At 24.7% G+C, this 26,073-nt stretch overlaps 2 protein-coding genes across 3 annotated transcripts; one reads left to right on the forward strand and one right to left on the reverse strand.

The window, feature by feature from the left end:
- Nucleotides 1-330: 330 nt before the first annotated feature.
- On the reverse strand, nt 331-7,533 carry LOC129991314 (CD2 antigen cytoplasmic tail-binding protein 2 homolog). Its single transcript, XM_056098224.1, has 5 exons — nt 7,411-7,533; nt 4,884-5,067; nt 3,553-3,716; nt 2,166-2,649; nt 331-910 (listed from the first exon to the last, which is right to left on the reverse strand). Exons 2-5 carry the CDS (start codon nt 5,056-5,058, stop codon nt 702-704), a joined length of 1,032 nt encoding a protein of 343 aa, XP_055954199.1. The 5' UTR covers nt 5,059-5,067; nt 7,411-7,533; the 3' UTR covers nt 331-701.
- A 136-nt stretch (nt 7,534-7,669) lies between these two features.
- LOC129991056 (galactose-1-phosphate uridylyltransferase-like) lies at nt 7,670-25,849 on the forward strand. Of its 2 annotated transcripts, XM_056098204.1 has the most exons (11): nt 7,670-7,875; nt 10,629-10,798; nt 13,155-13,230; nt 14,453-14,631; nt 16,417-16,473; nt 17,878-18,000; nt 19,355-19,487; nt 19,605-19,688; nt 20,351-20,502; nt 22,848-22,905; nt 25,470-25,846. In XM_056098204.1, the coding sequence occupies exons 1-11, from the start codon at nt 7,851-7,853 to the stop codon at nt 25,484-25,486; spliced, it is 1,074 nt and encodes a 357-aa protein (XP_055954179.1). In that variant the 5' UTR covers nt 7,670-7,850; the 3' UTR covers nt 25,487-25,846. The 2 variants fall into 2 exon arrangements, with proteins under 2 accessions (XP_055954179.1, XP_055954188.1); XM_056098213.1 differs by lacking the exon at nt 7,670-7,875 and having other exon boundaries at nt 10,667-10,798; nt 13,143-13,230; nt 25,470-25,849.
- The last annotated feature ends 224 nt before the right edge of the window (nt 25,850-26,073 follow it).

Consider the following 26,073-nt stretch of genomic DNA (forward strand, 5'->3'; position numbering starts at 1 on the left):
GACTGCACTTTACAATATAAAGTAGTTTACTGTATCAAATAAATATGGCATTATTATATTCTAATAATTAAAGTTGACAGAACCAATTAAAGATTTCATAAGAGAGACTGAATGCAGAACTAAATAAACAGATAAGTAAAGTGTTAAAATTCATAAAAAGTATGAAATATAATTAAAAAATTAATAATATTCAATAATCAGAAAAAAATTGTTGAAGGCATTTAATTTAAAACAATTTAAGGATTTTTTTTTTCTTTCATAAAGGTAGAGACTTCAATAAAATTATAATAATAAAACTACTTTATACTTTGATATATTTGTAAAAAGAAGTTGATAGATGAAATAAATAAATTCAAACAGAATTTTAATTCTTTCAGATGTGTTCATTTAATTGTTATTCTGTATTTTTTAAAATAAATTTAAACTCAATGCTAGAATTATATCAGTTTCAGATATATAAACTGTTAAAAAAATGAATATTATTTCAAATGTGGATATTAGAAATTCTAATTGCAAGTAAATAGACACAAACAACATACTCCAATTCTGCAAAATTAAATGCACAAAAATAAAAATTCTATGAAATTTATAACCAAACAAAATACTAGAAATAATTGCATTATATCCAGTTTTTTTTTTTTTTTTTTTTTTAGTAGTGATTGTAAAATGACTGTAAAGGATGAGAAAACAATGAAGTAACTTTATAAGTACAATTCAAAGTCTATCCTTTTTGAATTGTAAAATGAAGTGTCTTGTTTTCCACACTGCCTAACAAACACTCCATTTTCAAAATATTTCTCATCAACCCACTGTTGCATCTGAGAAGTTGGATAAGGTCCATATACTTTAGCATCTTCTTTATCTTCCCATTTGAATTCCCACATTACTTCTGAAGTAGGATTCACAACATCTAAACAAAGAAGTTCATAGATTAATATTAATGCAATAAATTCCTTTTAATTGTGTAATTCAAAATAAAATTACTGAAACTTTCATTTTCTTAACTGGTTAACAAATTTTAAAACATTTCGAAAATACTGGTAACATATATTCTTTATCTATTGCATTCTTTAAAAAAAGTTACCTCCTATTTTAACATTAAAAAGAAAAAATCTACCACTATTTAATACCCTCTCTCTATGATATTTGTCATTCGAAGATGATTAAGTGCAGTTTCTAACAAAATATTCCAAATGATCAACAAGAACAAGCTATATCTATTCATCAAATGTTTAATCCAATATCTTGTTCTCTATAAAATGATGTAAAATCTATAATAAAGTATTATTTATATATATATTATATATGACTGCATTTCCTCAAAAGAAATTTATGTGAAAATTACACAGCACTTATAAAGAACTGTAAGCAATAACTATTTGTAGATTAAAATAATTTCTATAAGAGATATCCCATAAAACATTAAAGCCCAAATTAATTTAAAACATAGATTTCAGTACATTTCTTTCAAATAATGTTAAAAACAATACCAAAATTAAGATAATTATAAAATAAAATAAAATTTTATTTTTTTATTAAAAAAATTACAAAAAAATCATTCAATTTAAAAAGTTATTTAATTGAGATACATTAATTTTTTTTAAAATATAATAAAGTGTTAAAAAAAACAGATTCTTCTAAATTCCTTGCTTATTTCAACAATAAATACTTTTTTTAAATGACATTTTGATCTCAAATTTTAAATAATGAATGATACATGTCTAATTAAGAAAAATTAAGAGTTTGAGAAAGTGCATTGATTTGAAAAGTTGTAATTGTATAAAAATAGTTTGATTTTGATAAAAGTTTCCATTTCTAAACATAAAATAATTGTTTATGATTATCTCATGTTATTTTCAAAGAAAATTAGTATTTTAATAAATAAACAGTTTCATGTTCTACAAGAGCAATGGTTTCAATGATAAACCACTCTCAACTCGTCTCCAAAGGATGGGAGAAAAATTTCAACCCATTTTATATATATTAATTTCAGATGCTAAACTTTTCAAGTAATTTCAAAAAAAAATAATAAAAAAAATTAACTGGAAGGATTAAAACATCAATTCTGAGATACTATTGTTATTAAAGTTGAAATTTGTTATTTCTTACAACTTTCATGTCTAGCAGACACCTAGAATAATCATATAAAATAGATTATTTCTTACCCTCACTGGGAGTAGGTGTCCGAGGAGGGGGCATTGCTATCTTATCATCGACTTTTTCATCAAAGTCATCTCCGAACATATCTAGTTCAGCATCAGTGTTTAAAATACCATTAGCTCCAGTCTTTGACTTAGAGTTCACATGAAACACCATTTTCTCATAAGTCTGTTGATAAATGTCCATATCTCCTGAATGCACTATCTCATCAGCTAAACCTGTCAAAAGCTGTAACTTTTCAACATCTTTCTCACTCTCTTCATTTGTATCCATAGAATCTGATTCCTTTTTCTTTTTCCAACGACTACCAACACTTTTTGATGATTTGGTACCACCAAGTCGACAAATTGCTTTTTGCACAGTTTCTCCGGGTTTCATTAATTCAAGCATTTGTTTATACTTATCAGCTAAATCAATGGGTGGTCTTTCATCCTCATCACTGTCTTCTTCATCTTCTGTTTTTCTTTTAGTAGATTCGATAGCTTTCACCTAAAAGTGAAAAAAAAAAGGATTATTTGCAGATTATTTTACTTCCTAGTATATGAAGTCTAGAAAAAATATTGCAATTGCTAAAAATTTTGTACTCAAGATTTTAATGAATCTCCATGTTTTAGACCAACCTGAGTTCAAAAAACACATTTTTTGGAAAATGTCTATCGGTCTATATGTGATAAATATAACTCAAAAATACTTTGAATTAAGTGGATGAAATTTGTTATATGCTAAAAATCTTTACCCTAAATTTGCATTTCTATCAAACTTTGAGCAAACTATTTTAAGGAATCCAGTCTATCCAACTCCTGTCTACCCCTGACCAAGGAATCTTCAAACTCATGACACCATCATAAAACCACTAAATCTTTTGCAAGTTAAGAATGATGGAATTTAAACTGCAATAATCTATTTACAATTATGATTAGATATGCAGAGATTTTCCAGAAATTGTGTCATGATAACCACTGCAATGAATAATCTTTCTAAAGGTTTTACAAAATCTACTTCAAAAGAAATTTAAATAAAACTTCAGTAAAGAATAAAAGAGTGACATTAAGATACTCTACTAGTAGAAGAAATAAAATTCTAATAAAACAAAATGAACAATACATGAAAAATTTAATTGAAAAATAAAAAGATTATTCTATGAAGTTTATTTTTGAATTAGAAATAAAACTACAAGAACATTGAAAATAAAATTAATGAATAATTAATACTAAGCAGAAATATATGTATGTTTTAAGTGTATATGGAACCTTTATTAGAAATGTGGAAAATGTATATCACTGCATGCTAACCAATGATAATAAATCCAAAGATATGGAATAATATACAAGAGTTGTCAATGTTTACAAAAATCAAATTCTTATATATAAAATACAAAAAACAAGATCATACTTTTATCCAATCAATGTCATCTAACCACTGGTCTTTGATTTCCTCTTCCTTCTGAAATATGTATGTACCTTCTTTGTCAAAATATCCTTCTTCTAATTCTTCTTTCATATTAAAAGGTGTAATTTTAATATCTCCATCATAATCAATTGTCCCTTCCTCTTGTCCTAGAATTTAAACATAACTGTAGAAACAATGATTTAAAAAAAAAAATCTAAAGAAAAAAAATTACACATTAGAAATTCTGTGGGGAAAAAAAGTAGAGAGAAAAAATATATACATTAAGCTAAACTGATGAGATAAAGTAACTTAAGGAACAGTTTATATAATGAAGCTAAACTTATTAATTCAGAATAAGACAAAGTTATCACTGTATTTAACTTACTTAGATACCATATAAGAATCAATAATTCACATAAAAATATCAAATATTTCTTCACTACAAAAAAGAATATGGTATCCAAAGCATTTTTTAAGAAGTTTATTCAATGCTAAACATATATCCTTTACATGGTAAAAAGTTTTCATAATTATGCCTAAATTATAGAAATTATACATATTTTACTAAAAGTACATCTTAATTGGCATTGGTGAATAGTTTGATACAAAAGGTTTACTGCTAGTACATCTTTAAGCTAAATAATAATTAGAATTTGTAATATATATTACAAAATTGGATTTTCAAAATGCTAATTGCAATAAAATGCTCATTTGCAGAAATGATGGAATAAAAAATATTGAGAGAATAAAATAAATATGAATAATTTTTATTCATAAAAATATGACATTCAACTTGTACAATAAATATAAATATGAACAGCTTTAATCTGAAAAGAAAGTATAAGAAAAGAATTTTATTGTTGACTGCTTTAGATCTATCCTCAAATGAACAGGAGACAATATAGTTCAAATAAAAATAGTTCATAATATCTGCAACAAGAAAAAAAAAGGACACCTGTCCATAGAATAAAAAAGTGCTTAAGTGGTAGATTAATGAATTTTGATTATAAATGATCAGAATCAAATTAAGTTTAATCTAGCTGAAGATTATATATTAAATTGTGAATAAATATGCAAATATAGATATATATTTATTTAAGCAATTGCCAATGTTAGTTTGTTATAACGATTGTGCAGAAAAATAACTACCCAAAAAGACCTAAGAAAAATAGTACTAAAAAAGTAAAGAGTGGTTACCTAATTACTTCAAAAAATATATTTATATATATTTTCAACAAGAAGAAGAACTAAACTTTCAGAGCTCCATAGAAAAAGTATATTTAATTTATAAAAGAAAATTTTTAAATGTTCATATCCAATACATTTTATTTTACCTTCCAATTCATTTGGATCAAGAATATTGTATTTTTGAGCTTTGACATCATCGTCTTCTTCATCACTGTCTAAAGAATGTTTTGATTTCTTATAGGATAACTCTTCAGTCCTATCATCCTTTTCTCTCTGTATTTCAGCTTCAAGTTCTTCATGATTAAAAATTTTATTATCCATTGTAAAAAGCTGAAATAAATAAATTACATTAACAAAAAATTCCACAGTGAAAAAAAAATTAATTTAAAGAAAACTACAATTTAAAAGAAATTGTATCGGCTAAAATTTCAATGCATTCAAAATAAAATATTAAAAAGGAAATAGTCAAATCATAAGTTTATTTCTATTTACACAACTATCCAAAATATCATATGAATTATAGAATGGTGCTTGCCAATTGAAGCCCCAATACTCCTTGCATTATTTCCAGATCTTAATTATTAGCTTATTTTATATTATTTATCCATTTTTCCCTTTCTAATAATTCAATTTGATACAAATCTATATTAAATTGTTTATTACTCTTTAATCTAGTGTCACTCCAAGAAGTGTTGCAACAAAATGAAATTGAATTAATGGCTAACAGATTTTCTGGATAGCATAATCTTAATCTATGCTCAGTAGGCATTGTGAACCACTGCTTAAATTAATGGAAAATCATATATCAAGAGAAGCTAAGAGGGAAAATCACAAATAAACTCTTTTCTTATTTTCTCTCCTTTACCACACATATTTTTTCTTTGGATTTTATCTTCTTTTATTAGTTTGCTTTAATATTTGAACAAAGAAAACTTGAAATACTTTTTTTAATGGAACATTTTAAAAAAATATTTTGTAGATGCAATCAGTTACACACTGTACTTAAAAAAAAAAAAAAAAAAAAAAATAAATCAACTTAAAGAAACATTAGATGCTGCTTATATAATTCTGTTAAAATACAAAATATTCAGCACTTTACACAAAGTATAAAAATTTTTATATAATCGATGTTTACAATACTTTTTTCTATACAGTGTTACAATAAAAAAAAGTGTTCTACAAGTGTATTAATTTCTGGTTTCCAATGACTGCTCTGAATATTAATAAACCATATATGGATCTCTATATGTGATACCATATATCTCTCATATGTAAACATAATAATTTAGAAATAAAACAAACTATACAATTAAAATCTAATATTGAATTTCTATATTAAAATTGTTGATTTCTAGTACATTCTGATCAACATTTTACAATGCAAAAGAGTTGAAATATGATGTTCAGATATTATTCCAGCTCTATACCAAGTTTTGGACTAAATTCAACAATCCCCATAGATTGCTGGTGCATTAATCGCTTTATTCTTGCATATGCAAAAATTCAATACAGTAATAAATAAATATAAGAATTTAAGTGCATGGTCTTTACATTAAAATTATAATTTGAATCTAATTTTGGCTTAAATTCAATAATCAGTACACCATGATTACATGACAACATGATAACTGAAAATAGTCCCCAGAAAGATAAATTAATTTTGATATATACTATCTTTATGTTAAAACTATAGGTCTAAACTGGACCACAGAATCAATAGGAAGAGGCCCATAATGTATACTAAGTTCTTTTCAATATACCATGAAATTAAACAAAATATGTGTCGTAGTATGAAATATAAAGAAAGTCCAGTGATTTGGACAGAGGATGAATTTCGATCTGGATAAATACCTTTTGCATCATTGATGAATTTTTAGTTTACAGTTACTCTGGAACTGCAACAATTAGAAATTATACCAGGATTTCAACTAATACAATAAACATAAACAAGATAATAAGAAGGCAGAATCTCAATATACGAATGTAAAGTATCATACTCAGGACCATAATATTCCTAAAGGGTTATAGAATATTTATTATTTTCTTTATGCTAACAGATCTACTTACTCTGTTAGAAAAAAGAATTTTTAAAATATGCTGAAGTGTTCAAAATTATTTTATTTATTCACTAGTTAGTTGATTTTAGGTGAAATCACAATACACTGATATAAGAATATAAATGAACTGATAAAGAAAAATCAGAAAATAATTACAATATTAATTTTACTTGTAACTGGAAATGATTACACTAACTTTACACTAATTCGGAAATTCTGTACAATGACCCACTGTAAATTTATTAATTAATAAAAAGTAAGTAAAAAATAACGGCTCATAATATTTTAAAAGCAATTTAAAATTCATGTTTTACGAATTAAAATATAATGCAATAAATGCTGGATGAACTTTCATACAATATAAACAATTTTCAACCTCTTTGAAAACAAAAATTACAAAATAAATGCAATAAATATATTCAAATGCGCTTAATCTGCAATCGGAATAAACGTGCGAAGCAAAAGTTATTTTTAACACATTTCAAAAATAAAAAAATGCTGAAACAGATTGGTGAAAAAAATAATACATCAAATATGTTTAATAAAATGAATATCGAAAAATCTATTGAGAAACTTTCAAACATCAACTGTACAGTATTTTTCCAAACATACCAACCTCATACAACTCTTGTTTGTATTTATTTCAGTACTTTATTGTTACTGAAGATAAGAAACTGATTCGTTTAGTTCGCACAACAAAACATCAACATTCAAAACATACAACACATGTATGGCAGTTGAAGTACTTGTTTCAATTCAAAGTAGAATTTATTATTTTGAAAACATATTTTTTTATTTCATTTGTGGAAAGAATATTCTGTCGCAATTATGGATGGTATGGCATGTGTAATTGAAAAAAGGTGAAGGTATTGCTAGTCAAAGAAGACAATTAAGATCTCTACAACCTAGGAAATGGAACATGTGAGCTAATCAACAATCTGGCAGTGGAGGCGTGAACTTTGTTTATAAACATTGTTGGAATTGAGAGAGTGCTTGCTGCAGCTGTTGTGATCTCAATATACGGTGTATAACATTAAAGTCAAGAATTATAAAAAAATGGATTTAAAATTTAATTCTGAAGGTAAATATATTTGATTTCTATCGTTTCATGCGAATGTAATTTAAAGAAACGTTTTCATTGGCGAAAAATACATTATTACCGCATTAATATTTTCCTGATTCTAATTTACACTGAAGGAATTAACTTACTGCTTGGTTTTAGTTGATATTTTGAAGACGTATACTTAATGTTGTTGTTTATGTTAATAAATATGCCATAGGCGTTCTTGTAGTCCACGGTTTACAATAGAACAGATTTACAGTGAGACAAATGGAGAGCCTTAATGATAAAAGAAATCACTGCATACTAACGCCAGTAATCTTGTCGTTGCATAAACATGAGACTTTTTTCCAGATTTCGAATTTTTATTTTATAATATTTATTATATATAATGTAATTTTCTGCCTAATTGGTACATCTAGACCAATGGTTTTTCTATTAAAATACGCTTTTTTAAATGTCTTGACCTTTTTGTAATCCAATAATGAATTATAGCTCATCTATTTAGAGTTGCAACATGGCCCAAAGACATTTTAGAAGTTTGTTATTCCATTTTAAAATTTGTTTGGTTGTTTCCCCATATTATGAATTGAATACAAACTGAAATATTAATGAAAGCAAAGAAAAAAGATAGAAACAAGTCAATAAATAAGAAATATACATCTGAGGCTGTTCAGAAACCAGTCTCGGAAATCATCAAATAAATATTTCTCCGTTAAGTTTGGCTGGAGTCCTGAGGCTTCATAATCATGACCACTTGTTCCTTTTCTACTATCCCTTTCATACCAGGCTCGCTTTTACTCTCTGGATTTATTTTCCTTTGCATTTTTTTTTTTTTTTTTTAGCTATTGTTTGGTTTTGGATACATTTTAACATTGGTCTGATGAAAACTCATTTGCTTTAATAAACATTTATTTTCTTTATAAGAGGTAAAAAAGGTTAAGAAGAAATTTAAGAAAAGTCATGTTGATAAACATCTAAAATGTAATACTTATAAATGCAATAAAAAAATTTTCATTTATTCAGAGATAAAAATATTTTTATCATTTTTTAACTGTATTCTCTAGTAAAATATTTTTTACGGAATTGCTTGTTTGTGAACTTGCAAGACACTACTGCTTGATCTGTCAATTCCCTTAAGGATTAGGAATTTTTTATATATAAGTAAAAGAAACCAATTAAAGACAAAATGAAAATTAACCATGAATGTTTTTCAATCATTGTTAAAATTAAATGTTACCTTCTCAGCAATAGCATTTTCTCTACGAAATGCACTCTTACTTATAAAATTGCTTAATTTTTATGAATAAATTTCACCTAAATGATTGATTAGCAATGCAGGAAGCAAATCAAATAGCAGCTCTATGATGCTTTAAGAAAATTTGGATTGTTTGATACTGGTTCAAGTACCATTCTTGTTTCCATTCTTTATCTGTAATTCAAAATTATAAGGTCTGTTTTTAATAATATAACTTCAAAACAGAGTGTTATTCTAATAAAAAAACAGGAAACAAAGATTTCTCATTTTTACTCTCTTTTATATATTACATAGAGGAAATAGTGTAATGGTTCAAAAGTCATGGATATTCGTGAAAATTCGAACTCGAGAATGTTTTTCAAACTGGATAGCTGAAATTTGATATATGGAATTATTACCAAATTTGCAGATTTCTATCAAATTTTGAATAAAATTCATTTAGGGGAAGTCTGGTTGTACAAATAGAAGGGAATTCAATAACTAAAAAGTGCAAAGAGCTAGATAGATAAAATTAGATACACAGTCTTTGCATCTAAAGTATAGATGCTTATCAAATTTTGAACCAAATCTGTCAAATGGTTGACCATCTGTTAGTCTGTACTTTCTTATGCATGTAAATACAACGACTTAAATCACTGAAATTCAGCATGTTAGTTCTGCATTAAATTTTTGTTACTACTGGCAAAAAAAAACAAAAACAAAAAACATCCAAGTTATATATTTTCCCAATACATTCAATAAAAATGTTTGATTGACAACAATGATCTATATTTCTTAACTATTTTTCACCAGTACCATACAAGGTATCTGTGACCTTCCCCGGAATCCCTAGTTTTATATGGAAAAAAGTGAATAAAATCTTTATTATAGACTGTGAGAAAGCTGCTATGAGACCACTCCTGCTGATTCATTTGTGTACATGTCCTATGATTGCTGATAATGTTATTCGCTAAGTAAAAATAAGTAAAGGAATAATTGAAATAAAGTGACTAGTTGCTATGGTTATATGCAAGAAATATAAATATCTGTTTTGTACCCATGTAAAATGAGTTCTTGTTTTTAAATGCTTGTGGAAAAGAAATTTTTTACCAAGCTGATTCTTATGGTAATGCTAATATAAATCACAACTTTTAACCAGAGTTTTAACAAAATAGTTTCAAATTCTCACAGTTTCTTTGTATCAAATTTTCTAATATCAGCAATTCTAACATATTTTTAAGAAAATGTTCTTATTATAAAATATTAGATAAAATTTAAAAAAAAATCTTTAATTTAATTTCTTTTTATTTATTATAAATTAAAGCTATATTTTTTATTTGCATTCAGATGTATGAATTATGAAAGATAATTCTTCCAAAGAAAAGATCATCTGCGAAAAGAACTTTATTTTTTAAATTTTGAATAATGTAGTCCAATTTCTATTGAAAAATGAAAGAATTTGAAATAATAAATCTAATTTAATTTTTTTTACCTGACTTTATTTTGCTTATTTTTATTGTTTCCTGTTTATTTCTAGATCACCAGCATATAAGGTATAATCCATTGAATGATAGATGGTTATTAGTAGCTCCTCATCGTGCCAAAAGACCATGGCTAGGACAAGTAGAAAAAATCCAAGAAGCAGAAATACCGCCTCATGATCTGAACAATCCATTATGTCCTGGAGCAAAAAGAGCTAATGGAATGGTATTATTCGAGTTGATTACTAAAAACTACTCTATTGCCTGCATATTATTCAGTGTCTTTTTAGCTGGTTTATTCAATTTGTTAATTATAAAAGGATTTAGTTATATCAATAAAATTTAGAAATTGCCTGTTTTTTAAAGCTATTTTTATTTTTTCTGTTAGTAAGTTGGAAGTGAAACTATTTAATGAAATAATTTTCATTATTAAAGTTTCTGAACATAATAATTTTTTTTTAAATTTATGATTGATTCCAATGAATATCGAAGGTACCAACAAATTAATAGAACTCATTTACAAACATACATACAAAATGCCATTTATATTATTATAAATATTGGAAGAGTTTATATTAAGTTGGGAATGAAATAAGCAGTTTTTTGCTATTCTTGAATTAGTGGATTCTATAAGAACAAAAAGAAAGAAATTGTTTCATTTTAAAAGAACACTGAAATTTTGTTTTAATAGCCATTAATAATACAAATAAAGCTGGATTTAAAAACAATATATATTGTAGTCAGGGCTTTTTACAAAAGTTACTTTAGCTTCAATGTTATACTTTGTTCATTTCAATCATGCTTATTAGAATCTAATTTCATCTATTAATATTTAAAAACAAAAAAATATATATACATCATGTGCATGTATACATACATTCATACATATAAAATATTATTACAAATATAAATGGATATTTTTTAATAATATGAAAAGATATTGAAGTTATTCATCAAATAATCAATTTTAAAGAAGTAAGTAAAGTGTGGAAAAGAAAGGTGAAAAAATCAGACATGCATCAAAGAAAATAACAAAACTTTTGTAAGAAATCACATTCACATCTAAAAATTTTCCTTCATTGCATATAGAAGCATGTCCTATATATCCATCTCAAAATAAAAATATTGTGCTTTCTGAATTATATATATTAAAATCATAAATAATTAATATGTATTTTCATTTTTGTATTTCACTATTTCATTTTCTCATCTTATTTTGCTTGGAATGTGTTTTTTTTTTCATTTGTAATTATAAGTATACTAGCCGCCTTTGGCTACCAGCCGGTTTGCCAATCTTAATGCTCGTTAAAATTTTAAATTTTAATAATTATTTTATGTAATTCCTATTTTAATAGCTTCTTTGTATGTAATAGCTTTAATAGCTTCTTTATGTGTATTTTTTTCACTCACAATTATTCTTCTGCCATACTTTAAATCATGAAATTGTTTATTAAAGTGATTGCTTATTCATAACTAATCACATCAAGCAACACCCTTGAGTATTGATTCATTTCATTTAAGATAGATAGTTTCGATACAACTTCATAAATCCACCAAATTGGCTGATATTAAAGTCATATTTTTTAATTGTCTTACTTAAGTTTTATTTATTGTGCACATGAATCTTCCTATTGGAGACAATCAATTAATATCCTAGCACTCTTAAAAATGTAAATATCTGATTAATTTATTTTACTAAATGCCATTATATTGTGAAAGTTCACATTTTTGACTTACAAACACACAAAATTCTTCTTTACGACAATGGGAGAAAGTCACTCTATTAAATATTCACTCTATAAACACTCTATAAATAATGAAAATAGTTGGGATTTAAAGACAACAATGTAATCTATTGTTGAAAATTATGAAAAAAATATATATAAAAAAAATTGCCAAAATTTAGGAAAAATTCATGCAACTATTAAATTGGAAATACTTTAAATTTGGAATAGTGTGAAGTTCATTTATGTATAGTTATATTTTAGGAAGTTAGTGTGGAAAAATGCCAAAAGTTCATTTAATTTTTAATTAATTAAAAATCTAATTTAAGTTTCAAAATCTCACTCTGAGGTTTACATTCTCATCCTCCAAAGTATATATGTGCCAAGTTCGGTAACTCTAGATCAAATTGTCTAGTTTTAAGAGCACCAACATTCATTCATTTTTATTATTAGTAGAGATATATAAAATATTATCAGCAGGTTTGGATAATGTTTACACATATTTTAATATTCTATTCCACAGTTTCTCCATACTTTTCATTAAAAAAAATGGTAATATTATGCCTCTATCCAGTACAGTTACCAAAGATATGGTCATCATCAAAGGATATCATCAAAGCAGTGTGACTGTTAATGTGAACAATCTAATTTCTTGATTGTTTGAATGTTATATTGGTTATAAATCGTTCTGCTTTTTTCTTGATAAGAATTTAGATTTCAACTTTCAATTTTATCCTGTCCTTTTATGAATTCTAATATATATTTCAAATGGAATATTGTCTCTGGAACTTCATTTAAGGTTTATATTGTTTATTGACTTTGTATTTAAAATTCCTTAATTTTCAGTATATTTAACAGATGAACCCTTATTATGATGGCACTTATGTCTTCACAAATGATTTTCCAGCACTTACAGAAGATGTTCCTTCACCAGGTAATTGTTATACCTTTACCTTGTATTTTTTTAATTTAAAAATCTTACGAAGAATTCTGTTTTCATTCAATTTTAAAACTGCCAAGGTAAAAGAGAGAAAAGAAGTTAGAATTAAAAACAATACGGTATTTTAGTATGCAGCAATAGCTATTTTTTTCATTATTTATATGTTTTAACTTTTTTATTTAATTTTTCTTAATACACTAAAATAATGTTGATTATTGTTGTATCGTATAAATTTTCATTAATTTTTACTTATACATGTTTGTAGTAAACCATTTAATAATTTGAATAAAGTCCTCTTTATTTTTGTATTTGGGAACATTTATACTACCACTAAAACATAAAGGAAATTAATTAAAAATTGAATTATTTCATGTTCAAGATGCTTAAGAATATACATTATGGGATACATTTAAAAGGAATGTCACCTCCTTATTACAATGATATTAAAATCATTAATATTTTTAAGTATTAAGAATTCAATAATGTTAAGCATTTCAAAATATTTGGCTGAAGGTGGATATAATATCAATTTAAATTTTTCTAAATATTCTATATTGGTACCAAAACAATTTTTTTTTTCAATTTCTTACGCTATTATCCTATACAAAATGATACTGTATAATTTTCATCCATTCTCATGAATGAATTTTGTTGAATAATGTTTGATATTTCTTTTAGTTAGTTTTCAAAATATTCAGTGTTTGAAATGAATTTTTCATGGGCATATTTAATTCTTTACTGTATGGTGAATACCATGATTACTGATTTTATCTTTCAAAACATTATGCTATCAATTTGCTATATTAATTGCAACATTGTGTTCAATGTAAAAAAAAAAAAAAAAAAAAAAAAATCATAATTATCTCCAAAAACAATATTTTATTTTGTATTGTTTTATATTCATTATTCTAAGTATTGCATCTCTTAATATATTTTGAAAAAATTATTTAAATTGGCATTTTATAAATATATGTAATTGTAATGTAGTAAAATAAAAATAATAATAATAGTAGTAAAATAAAAAATAAATGCATAAATTATTTGTGTTTAAACTATTCATTATATTACTCATATTTATAAAAATGTTCTTAATTTATATTATCTGTCTGAAGTTATAGAATATATGTTTTTATGAAATGAATAAATTTTCTATTTCTGAATTTTATTTTGTCACTTCAATTCTATCATTTTTATCAAAATTTTGAATTTATTTCAGGAAAATCATCTCACCCTTTGTTTAAAGTGGAAGCAGCAAAAGGTACATGTCGAGTTATGTGCTTCCATCCAAAATCAAATATTACATTGCCCCTGATGACTGTTGAAGAAATAATAAAAGTGATTGAAGCATGGATCAAAGAACACCTTGATTTGGGAGCCAAGTATAAATGGGTGCAGGTATTATTCATATAATATTTCTATTATTGTTATGAATCAGTTTTTAAAATAAAAATTAACTGATACATTTAGAGAAAATTTTATAAAAAAACTTGGCTGCAATTGTAATTTAAATGGGGATGAAACTGTAGAATAATATGTGTTGAAAAATATCCCTGTTGTATTTGCCTAAAAATAATTTTCATGTCATTTTAAACACTGCTTGTTTCTAGGTTGATAAAATGCCATGCAATATAATTTCAATATGTCATTTTCACATAAATATGATAACAGTGTGGAGCCTTATATTTTCATAGAATTCATATCAAAGTTTTTAAAGTTTCTGAATGCTTTTAATTATCATCTGTAACCAAATTTAAAGCATAAAAAAAGTTATTAATAAAAAAAAACCCTCTGTTTTCCATATTTATATACTACTTTATTTACTTGTGATTTTGATTATCAAGCCCTAGCACTTCCCTGGAACTGCAAAAAGAAATGAAATTGTGTACACACACAAAAAAAAAAATGTTTGAATTTCTTAACATTAAAAAAAATTCTTTTCATTGATATCAGTTTAATTCCTCTACAGTTTATTAATTTTTTTATTAATTGTTGATAGTGAATATTTGAAGATATAGCTACTTTTCAATGATAAGTAGCTGTCTGCTTAAATTACTCTTTAATAAACTTTTTAGAAATTTGTTATACTTTCAGTTCATAAGGTTTAATTTTACAAGTAAGCAGCGCTAATGGAAAACTTTTGAAGCACATTAATTTTTAAAACTGCTGTTTTCCACTGTATTTCATTAGATTTATAAAAGAGTATTATTATTATTGTAGCTTGAAAATTGCTTTTTTAATTTTAGAATACTTAAATTTACTTAATACTTAATTTATTTACTTTCTTTTTAATACTTAAATTACTTGCAGAAAAATTTATGTTGTAGAATTTTTAGAGATATTACATAATTTTTTTTTAATATTCTATAGTGCACATAAGACATCAATGCTAAATGATTTCACTTACATTTCTTTTATTTTTAAAAAGTATGTTTAATTTCAACTAGAAATTTTTTGGATTAGTTGAAGTTCAATTACTTCTATATAAAATGAAAATGAAAATTTCAGATGAAATTACAAAATTTATGGAAATATATAGCTCAATGAACAGTGCAAAGCTCCTAAAACAGTATATGTCACATATATATCAAAATTTAAAGTTTAAAAATACTTTGATAAGGAAACCATTAAGTTACAGAAAATATTTAATTGAAACTTTTAGCAATTATTTATCATAACAAATCAGCTGCTCACTGAATGGTGATCATATTTCAATAAATTATTCAAATATCTTCCCAACATCATTACACTATGCCATCCGAACATGTAATTGGGATTGCTTTGTTGGGCATCGGCAAGACTGGTTTGGATCTGTATAATTTTCAATATTTTCTGATATTATGCAGATGGTATGATATTAATAGTGACAAGATAAATTTTGTTTAGTAAATAAATATTAAAAAATATAGTTGTCATTTTATAATGATATAAATAAGATTTTATACTTTGAAGAAAAGTTATTTATTGAAAATATTTAATTTTAAAAAAAATCATTATAAATTGAAAATTAAATAATAAAATTATTCCAAACTATGCATTGATTTGATCTAATTGAATTAAGTTAATGAATTAATACAAATATAGCATATGAATTATTTGTAAATATATAGCAGTTTTGTGAAATTTAACATTATTAATATTCTTATATAAGTATTAAAGTATTTACTAGATCCTCTGTTACAGATTTTTGAAAACAAAGGAGAAATAATGGGCTGCTCAAATCCACATCCTCACTGCCAAGTATGTATTAAATTTAATGCTCTAAAATCTTTTATTAGTTAGCTATAGTATTTTTTATGTAGCTTTCTCTGATTTTGATTGAAGGATTAGATTTATCTGTTCTATAATATGTAAATTTAAAATTTCTTATTCTTTTAAGATAAAAACTAGAATTAAATTCAGCATTATTAAAGATTTTCTTCAAATTTTTAGGATTTTTCATATACAATACTTTATATATCATTATTGTATTGTATCATTCTTGCAACTTTAACTATTTTGTATACTTGTTATATCTATAATTAGAAAAGAATTTCTACTATAAAAAAATCCATAATGATAAAAAACATATTTTTACTGTGGGCATTCATTTAAACCATATCCAAAAGGAATTTTTTTTTCTCCCCTAATCATTAAAATACTAAACAAATATTTGGGACAATTTCTGGTGTCACAAATATTTCTTAGTGTTTTGTTTTGGTTCTTATTTAAAAACCATTGTCTGAATAAATTTAATTTTTATATATGTTGTGTATCTGTTTATACCATACCAAATATTTAAAATATTAATTAAAAGAAAAATTTTTAAAGTATGAGCCATTACAAATTTCAAAACAAATTATTACTTTTAAGCTCAAAGCTAAAAACACTGATTAGAAATCAAAGCAGGATCTGATGCAAAGAATGCAAGCATGTCCAGAAATTTTATCAATTGGACATTCTGAAGAACTGAAGTTTAAGATAAGAGATAAACGTAAAGTTCTCACTCAGAAATTCTTTTGCAAAAGGAAATATTTGCCAAATTTTTATTTTTCAAAAAGTGTATTATATCCATATATTTCAGATGTAAACAAAAATGCTAGAAATAAATTTGCATTTAAAATTCACTCAGTTTGTGAGATATGTAATACTTTTTAAATGAGAATTAAACTAAATTTTATCCTGTATTTTTCTTTGTGCATAATATGTGTAATGAAATATATCTAATGAATTTTAATTATTGAATAATATATCTAATGAATTTTAATTATTGAATTTGCCAAATTAATGGACTTAGTAAAATATGTAATCTGTTATTAAATCAGGTGTTGAAAATAATAAGTATAGAAGTCTGAAATATTCATTTAAATAAATTAAAAGAAATACTACCTTTTGAAATATAAAAATTTATCCCTTTTTATCTATCAATCAATTTGTGTTTTTTTAATTACATATTTGCAAATTTTTATAAATTTTAAAAATAAGAAAAATAATAATTTTTTAATAAATAATTTATAATAATTTTTAGCTGTTTTTGCAGAAAATTTTATTTATATATTGCAGTTACATTTGTAAGAATAAGAATTAGTTACTCACAGCATTGTATTGTTGCACTGATTGTTCATTAGTTTTCTGCTTGTTTATTTATTTATTGAAACATTTTAGATTTGGGCCAGTTCTTTTCTTCCTGATGAACCAAGAATTGAAGATAAGCAACAATATGAATATTTCATGAAAAATAGCTCAGTTTTATTGTTAGACTATATAAGTGAAGAACTTAAAAGAAAGGTAAAACATTCAGATGAATTTAATTGTTTTGCTTAATTTTCATCTATATTATCTGTTTAAGAAACTAAATGCTAATTTTCTAAATGCACCAAGATTAAGTGCACTTTAATCCTGTAAGAAAATTTTCAACATTATTGACTTTCAGATCAGTATATATATATATATATATATTAGATTTTTTCAAAAATTTTAATTTGTATTCATTTATTTTTGGAAAATGGAACTTGCTTAAATATATTGTCACTGTTATATCAAAATGTTATAAATTTGCCTATACATTTTAATAATGAAAAACACTTATATAGACTAGCTACATCTATTTTCAAACTGCTAAACGTTATATGCAATTATTGTATGTTGTCAGACAATGCCATATAGTGCTAATGATTCTAGCTATTGTATCAAATTTTTGTATGTTATGCTGTGTTTAATATTTGACATACGATAATGCATTGTAATAGTGGTGATATGTGATTTCTCTAATTTTTCTCATTCTTAATGAAGATCTATGTATGTTTTGTCTTAGTTAATTCTCATTAACATAAATATGCTTATTCTACTTGGAAGATTTCAAATTCCAGAATACTGGAACCAAGATTAGCCTTATCATTTGTTAATTTCATATAATGAATAAATAATTAAATCTGTCAGAAAGTTAGTAGATTTTAAAAAGTTTTTTCCTTTTAACTCTAATTTATGATAAACATTTTTATACATTTATTACCAATTTATGATAAAGTCTAACTGAATGTACTTTAAGACATATTTTTATGCAAACTAGTACCTTTTTCCTCCTTTATAAAATAAAGTTCAAATGAAGATAGATATTATATAATCTCATATTTATCCTGCTTGAGTATTGCATTAAGCTTACTATGATACTTTTTATTAATTTGCATCTAAGATATTCTTTCCTCTAATTTTGTGTTCATAAAGGGTAGTAAATATTTTGTTTTAATACTGAGATCTTACTACACTTTTTTTATGGCTGTTGGATTTACATAGCTTTCATTTTTCATATGAATGTAGAGAAGAAAATTCTGTGCTTACCAACAAAATATTTACATGCTTTAACTGGTACATCTTTGCTCTGTGATGTGCATACTATAGAGTGAGAATTTTTTTTATCTATATTTACTACTAATAAACTTTTGCTTTATTGCCTTTTTAATTTAGGATATTTTCTGCATCATGTCAGACATTCTGACTATAACTTCATAAATATAATGATATATTTATTTTAGAGTTATAACTGAAATACATAATAGTTTTTGGGGAGGGTAGAAATTATTTGTAGATTATTTATTACATATATATATTAGAATATTATATTCAGATTTACTTCTTGTTTCAGAAACGTATAGTGTTAGAAAATGAAAATTGGATTGTCCTAGTTCCATATTGGGCAGTTTGGCCTTTCGAAACTATGCTATTGCCAAAAAGGCATATTCTTAGATTATCTGATTTAACTGAAGAGGAAAAACAATGTAAGTATTTCAAATTATATTCACTGATGACTATGATTACATATATTTATTACGATCAAAACAATTTTGATTCTTGCATTGCTATTTTGCTTTTATATCCTTTGTCTTTTCCTTCAGCTTTGGCAGCTATAATGAAGAAACTACTAACCAAATATGATAACTTGTTTAAAACTTCTTTTCCTTATTCTATGGGATGGCATGGTATGTTTTAATGGAATATTCAGTTTATTTATAGTATACTTTTAATTTAAGCATTAAATGGTATTTTCATTGAATAAATTACTAATATTTTAATAAATGCACCTTCATTTGAAATTTCAAATAGTTATTGCTATATTTAAAATGGTATTGTTGCATGATTTTCTTCGAGCATTTTTTCCACAGTCTCCTGGGAAAAAAAAAATATTTACTAACATTTTTTTTCAGAATAAAACAAATAACTTAGTAGAATATGAACAATACTGATAGTATAAATATATTGTACAATATTTTAGGCTTTTTTGATAATATACTACATAGTTTTTCTCCTTAATGAAAAATATTCAAAATGAACTAAAGTAATAAATTCTATACCTTGTCAATTGAAAAGAAAAGAAAAAGTGAGAAATTGATGAACTATCAGAGATTGTATTTTTGAAAACATTTTGTAATTTACTTTATTTAAATATCCATAATTTTATAAAACTTTAACCAAGGAATCAATTTAATTTTGCTCACACTGTCACATTTTTAGAATTAAATTAATTATTTTCGACACGTTTTCATACAAGTATGATAAAGAAAACTAATTTATGAATTTTCTTCTCAAGCTTTGCTACTCTCTTCTCTGTAATTTATTGATAATATTTAATATAAAATTAAAGGAGCTCCAACTGGTCCCGATGTCAAGGATTACAGTTATTGGCAGTTACATGCATCATATTATCCACCTCTTCTACGCTCAGCTACTATAAAGAAATTCTTGGTGGCATATGAAATGTTATGTCAATCTCAAAGAGATTTAACTCCAGAACAAGTAAGTTTCGTTTTTTTTTTTTTTTTTTTTTTTTTTTTTTTTTTTTTTTTTGAACATGTAAATATTTAAGTAAATATTTATTTGTGCTTCTGAAAATAATTAATGTGTTATGGCACCAGCCTTTTAAGTGATAATTATCAATTGTTTGATTCTTTTATTTTTTTCAAATATAATTTTGCAAATATCAATATAACATTTTGTTTGACTTTATAGAATTTAAAAAGATTTGGAAAACATTTTAGATTATCATTACAAATATTTTTAATTAAAAAATATCTCTTGTAATTAATGTCATTAAATCAGTGGCTGTTTTACCTTTCAATAGGTGACAGCTTAAGCTTTCCAAAGTAGTAGGTTCTTGTCAATCAGATGAAACTGCTTCATTCATCAAAATCTTTGACAATAATTTTTCAGGATAATTCTCAAAATATTGATAAAGTAATTGGAACAGTAAATAATAGTAAACAAAATATCCAAGCTGTTGATGTTCTTTTCATATTTATTTATTTATTTATTGCCTTCAGATTTGAAATATCATCAATATCTATAACCTTTTCAGAGTAGTTTAAAAATAAAAATAATTAATTAATTAATGACAAAAATAAAACAGAAATTAATTAAATAAAATGCACACACACAATAAAAGAAAATCAGCTCCTCAATTAATTTGCAATAGAACTATGTGTTTAATCTAAACTGAAAATGTTTTTTAAAGTATGCTAAGAATTATTAAAGCGGAAATATGAAGGAAAGATTATTAAGTATAAAAATAAAATTTATTTAAAAGGGGCATTTTTTTTGTGTGAGATGCCTGGTGTTTTTCTATCATAGCTATATTAAATTCATGTAACTGAATGTTATTCAATACACAAGATATATTTTGATCACATTTGATTTTCCATTAATCTTCTTAAAGTAAATGAACATCATATATAGCCTTTAATTTTCAGAAAATTTGACTAGCCACAGAAATTAAGATGGAATCTAAATGCTCACTGTAGATTCATTTTTTTACCAACAAATTTGCTATCTTGTTTCTTGGTTAGAATTCTGATAAGGTACTCATATACATTGATTTCTTTCATTGCACAGAATGATCTTAATTATATTTTGTGTATCAGAACTATGTGAAGGGTGAAATAAAAATAATAATCCTTGATAATAATATTTATTCACATAAAATATTGAATTAGTTTAAGAGAAGAATTTAAAATGTTGAATAATATGTTTGATTTTTAATAGCTAACTAAAATCCTGTATTTAAGACACAAGATTTTTTATTGTGTATTTATAGATACAATAGATTTTCAATATGGGTTTTATAATTTTAATATGTTTCAATTTTATTTTAAAAAAATTTCGATGTTTTATTTTGTGACCCATGACGTGTTTTTGCAGCCTAGCTAATGCAATAATGATACGAGTTAAAATTTTTATTATCTTTAAAAGATTTTTTTAACAGTTATTGGGAGATATGCAAGAAGAATTCAGAAGAATTTTTTCCATTGCATTTTGTAATTTTAAGTAAAGAACATAAATTAATGAATGGACTGTATGACATAAACATGCAGATTGTTACATACAACTACAAAAAGCCAATAAAAGTTCCAAAAATAATTTTATCTTTTCAACAACATTATATATATATATATATATAATTTTACAATACAATTAAATTTGGAATATTGGAATATTTAATTTTTTTTTTTTTTTTGTTGCTATCAGCTTTGTCTTACATATTTTAATTTCTATACTGTTTTACTGCATTTTTAACTCTTGTTTGGTTGCTGTATTGTTTCTACAATTTTTTAGGTACCAGCTTCTTTTATTTCTAAGTCAATGAATGTCTGTAGTATGAATATTTGTGTTAAAAATATTTCTCTTTATGTACTTATATCTGTTGAATATTCAAAATGCTATTGTCACATTTTTGTTGCTTGTTTAGAAAGCTTTTCTCTCGCATATGAATCCATTATTAAAGTTATTGTAAATTATTTCATGATTTTCAATATTTTATTTTCAGAATTCATCTGTAGTTAATGAAAGAATTTTTTTTCTAACACCTTAAAATTTTGTAGACTTTATAGCCTTTGATTAGTTTGGTTTAGTTTTATGGCACAAGGGTCAGATTTTGTCATTCTGTGTGAAACATTCATATTTTTTTAACTACTTGCAATGATTCTTTCATTTATATTTATATTTATTTTGATTATAGAATCAATTTTATTAAATCTAAAGTATATAATTTATATTTCTTAAATATTTATTGTTAATGTTTAAAATGTATAATAATATATCTTTTAAAAATTAATATTGTTGTATATATGTATATATTTTTTATTTAGGCTGCAGAAAGACTGAGAAATTTGTCTGAAAAACATTACAAATTCAATGGAGAAGAAGGTAATGATTATTTTAATGTACTGAAATAAAATATAACTATAATTAAGAAAACAGCACGAATGTTCTCTCCTCAACTTCCTCCTATAATTAGACAGTAAAGCAGGGTTTGTTTTTCCTAATAAGAATTTGCATTCCCAAACATATTGTGAAACGTAGAAAGGGAGGTAGGAAAATCTGTAGACTGTAGTTGCAACTTCTTCTGATCTGAAATATGTTGAATTGGCATTAGTTCATTTAGCATTTAGTGCCTCATAGTATAAATAGAAGATACAGTATGATTGATGCATTCTTTCGTCGAAATTAAAATTTGATACAAATCTATAAATTTGATCACAAAGCCATATACCAGATTTTATTAATTTGAATCACTGCATGTATTTTAATTATTACATTCACACACATGCAAACTGACTGATGATGAAACTATTAACAAATTTATTCCAAGAATTAATTCAAGTCTACTATTCTGATAATAAGCATAGTACTAAGTTTATCCATCTAACTCATCACATGTTTGTGGTTTTTTTGTTTACATGCTCATGGATAGGGGCATATGGAATTCTTTTCTGTAAATGTATTTTGTTTAGATATCTCATATTACATATGCTATTGAATTCTTTTTTTCTTGAACAGCCAGCCAAACAGGTTTCCTTTGAATGGATTTCATTTAAAATGTGATAGCAATCTCCAAATTTGGTATAAAGACAGCACATCAAATTTCAACCATTGAACTAATATATTTTTGAATTATTGTATTTTCACAGATAGATAGATAATAATTCCAAAAGTATGTTTTCCAATTTTCTGGTAGTTCTATAGAGATCTGTCAAAATCTTGAGGTTTTTTTAAAATTAATTTTTATATTTTGCCTATGGGCAAAAACTAAATAGATTTACTAAAACTAAATATTATTTACTTTGTATTAACTGCATTTTGAGCCATAACATTGCTTTGGATAGTGCAACGATTATTGAAATCTTTAGGGCAACAACTTAGAATTAAATTATTAAAGAACAAAATTTTAAATAACTTTTTTATGACATGAGGAATTTAGATAAATACAAAGCCTTTTATTTTAAATGTTTAATATATGGGGCGGATATGGGATGATTCCTCCACTTTAAATGTTCAGAGCTTCAAGAAACGACGCTGCAGCATTTTTAACAGGAACAAGAGTATCTTATACAACAAGAACAAAAAATTAAAATGATTAACAGAAGAAGTTGAAGTAGCTCTTTCGAGCTGTGAAAGAAATACTAAATTCTTGCTGGCCAGATTGCATAGAGGGTAATGAAACACCAGTACCCATAAATACCACTATTCTTTTAGTAGTAGTTTAGTTGAGAGTGAAGTATAAAAGAATGTTGATTGCAATCATTAAGTAATTAAATTTTGTATGGTTTCATATTAGAAGACTAAACATAAAATACAATTACTAGTCAAAATTTCATTTACTATATGTCAAAGACATATAGTAAATGTCTTTCATTGTTGTTTACAAGAAATTTTTATGCAGAAGAAAATAAAATGGAATTGAGAAACATTTATCTCAAAATCAGAACATCATGTAAAGTATAGGTGCTTTGTGGAAAAATTAATTCAATATAATGGAATTTTAACATTATTATAGAAATTTATATCCTAAGTCTTTTTGATTTAAGTATTATTCACCTACAAAATGCAAAACAATTCTGAGATTGAATTATTAAATAGGAAACAGTTTGTTGGTCTCTTTATTTTGGTGGGGGCGGAGGCTCTTAAAGTCTTTTTTTGTGGTATTTTCGGTAGGATATTTTAATTTTGTGCTCCGAGTTGGTTTAGAAGGACCATGCACTTGGATATGTTCAAACTAAAGTTATCCTTAAATTTCTAGATATTATGCTTAGGATGTTTCAAAATTGCATTTGGATCCATGTGTACATTTTTTTTTCAGCTGACTGTATGATTAACAAATCAAAAGACATAGCTAACTTTGCATTTAAAATGTGCTAAAAAATTCATTGTATTTTTGCTATTTTCAAATTTTTTTAAATTAAAAAAATATATGTGCAAGGTAATGAAAGATATTTTTTTTAATTTGTCTAGTTTAAACCATTTCTTTCTTCTTCTTTTTTTTAAAGTTTGTTATAATATTTCCTAAAAACTGCTCATATGAATATTAAAATCAATGCAAAAAAATCTGAGTTTGGAAGTGGAAAAAAGGAGGAAAACAAAACTTGCATATGTAAGGACTCACGCAGGACTGAATCTGGCCCTGAAAATACAATGTCTTATTTATCACTATATTGTGCATTTTTATTGTTACAATTTGAAAGTTATAATTATTAAACAGTAAATTACAAATTGTCATTGAATTTGGCCATGCATAAGAATTATTATTAGATTTTCTCACAAAAGTCAGAAATTATTAAACATTAATATTCAGAAGTCATCTGCCAATAAGTACACAGCAAAACAGAAATGCTTAACTTTGAATATAGCATAAAAACATTAATGCTTTAACTGTATTTCCATTTAAATGTAAATTTATTAATGATTTTGAACATTCACTCTTTTACTTACAGAAAACTCTTCTTCATAGAGAATTTGAAGCTATCTTCACTTCTTAAATGTTGGAGCAAAATCAAAATGATATTTATGCGATATATTATTTTAATAAAGGAACAATGTTTATGTATTATAGTAAATTATTTTTTCCTCATAAATTATGAACTTCAGTTTTGTATTCATTTCCGAAGAAAGAATAAAAATGGAAACTTTCATTTTTAAAAGGCATATAAAATTGATTTTTTTAAATTTCTATCTATATATTCTATTTTATATTTATTAGTTGATGCATTATTTATTATAAAGTATGTATATATATTTTTTCTGTTAATGAATGTTTGAAACAAAGTTGTGATTTAAAATCTTATTAAAAATCTTTCAACAATCCAAAATCAACTTTTCATATACATTGTTGAATTTATATATTAAATCTTTATTTATTTTTATACAAAAAATCATGTTACAGAAATAATTAAACACATGTAAAAAATTTTGAAAACAAATTAGTCTATATAACTGATATAAAAATATTATAAAACTGCATTGTGGTAAAATGATTTTCAAAATACATGATTTCAATTTCTGAAAATTACTTTTTAATTTATAAATATTTCAATTCAA

Source organism: Argiope bruennichi, chromosome 1 (genome assembly GCF_947563725.1).
Source record: "Argiope bruennichi chromosome 1, qqArgBrue1.1, whole genome shotgun sequence".
NCBI classification, from domain to species: domain Eukaryota; kingdom Metazoa; phylum Arthropoda; class Arachnida; order Araneae; family Araneidae; genus Argiope; species Argiope bruennichi.

Bases quoted from the DNA above. Each gene is read 5' to 3' on its own strand.
- LOC129991056 (XM_056098204.1), top strand. From the start codon at position 7,851: ATGGATTTAAAATTTAATTCTGAAG. The intron at 7,876-10,628 runs GTAAATATATTT...GTTTATTTCTAG, and splicing joins TTTAAAATTTAATTCTGAAG to ATCACCAGCATATAAGGTAT. The intron at 10,799-13,154 runs GTATTATTCGAG...TATATTTAACAG, and splicing joins CAAAAAGAGCTAATGGAATG to ATGAACCCTTATTATGATGG.
- LOC129991314 (XM_056098224.1), bottom strand. From the start codon at position 5,058: ATGGATAATAAAATTTTTAATCATGAAGAACTTGAAGCTGAAATACAG. The intron at 3,717-4,883 runs GTAAAATAAAAT...TTTAAATTCTAG, and splicing joins TGATCCAAATGAATTGGAAG to GACAAGAGGAAGGGACAATT. The intron at 911-2,165 runs GTAAGAAATAAT...TTCTTTGTTTAG, and splicing joins GACACCTACTCCCAGTGAGG to ATGTTGTGAATCCTACTTCA.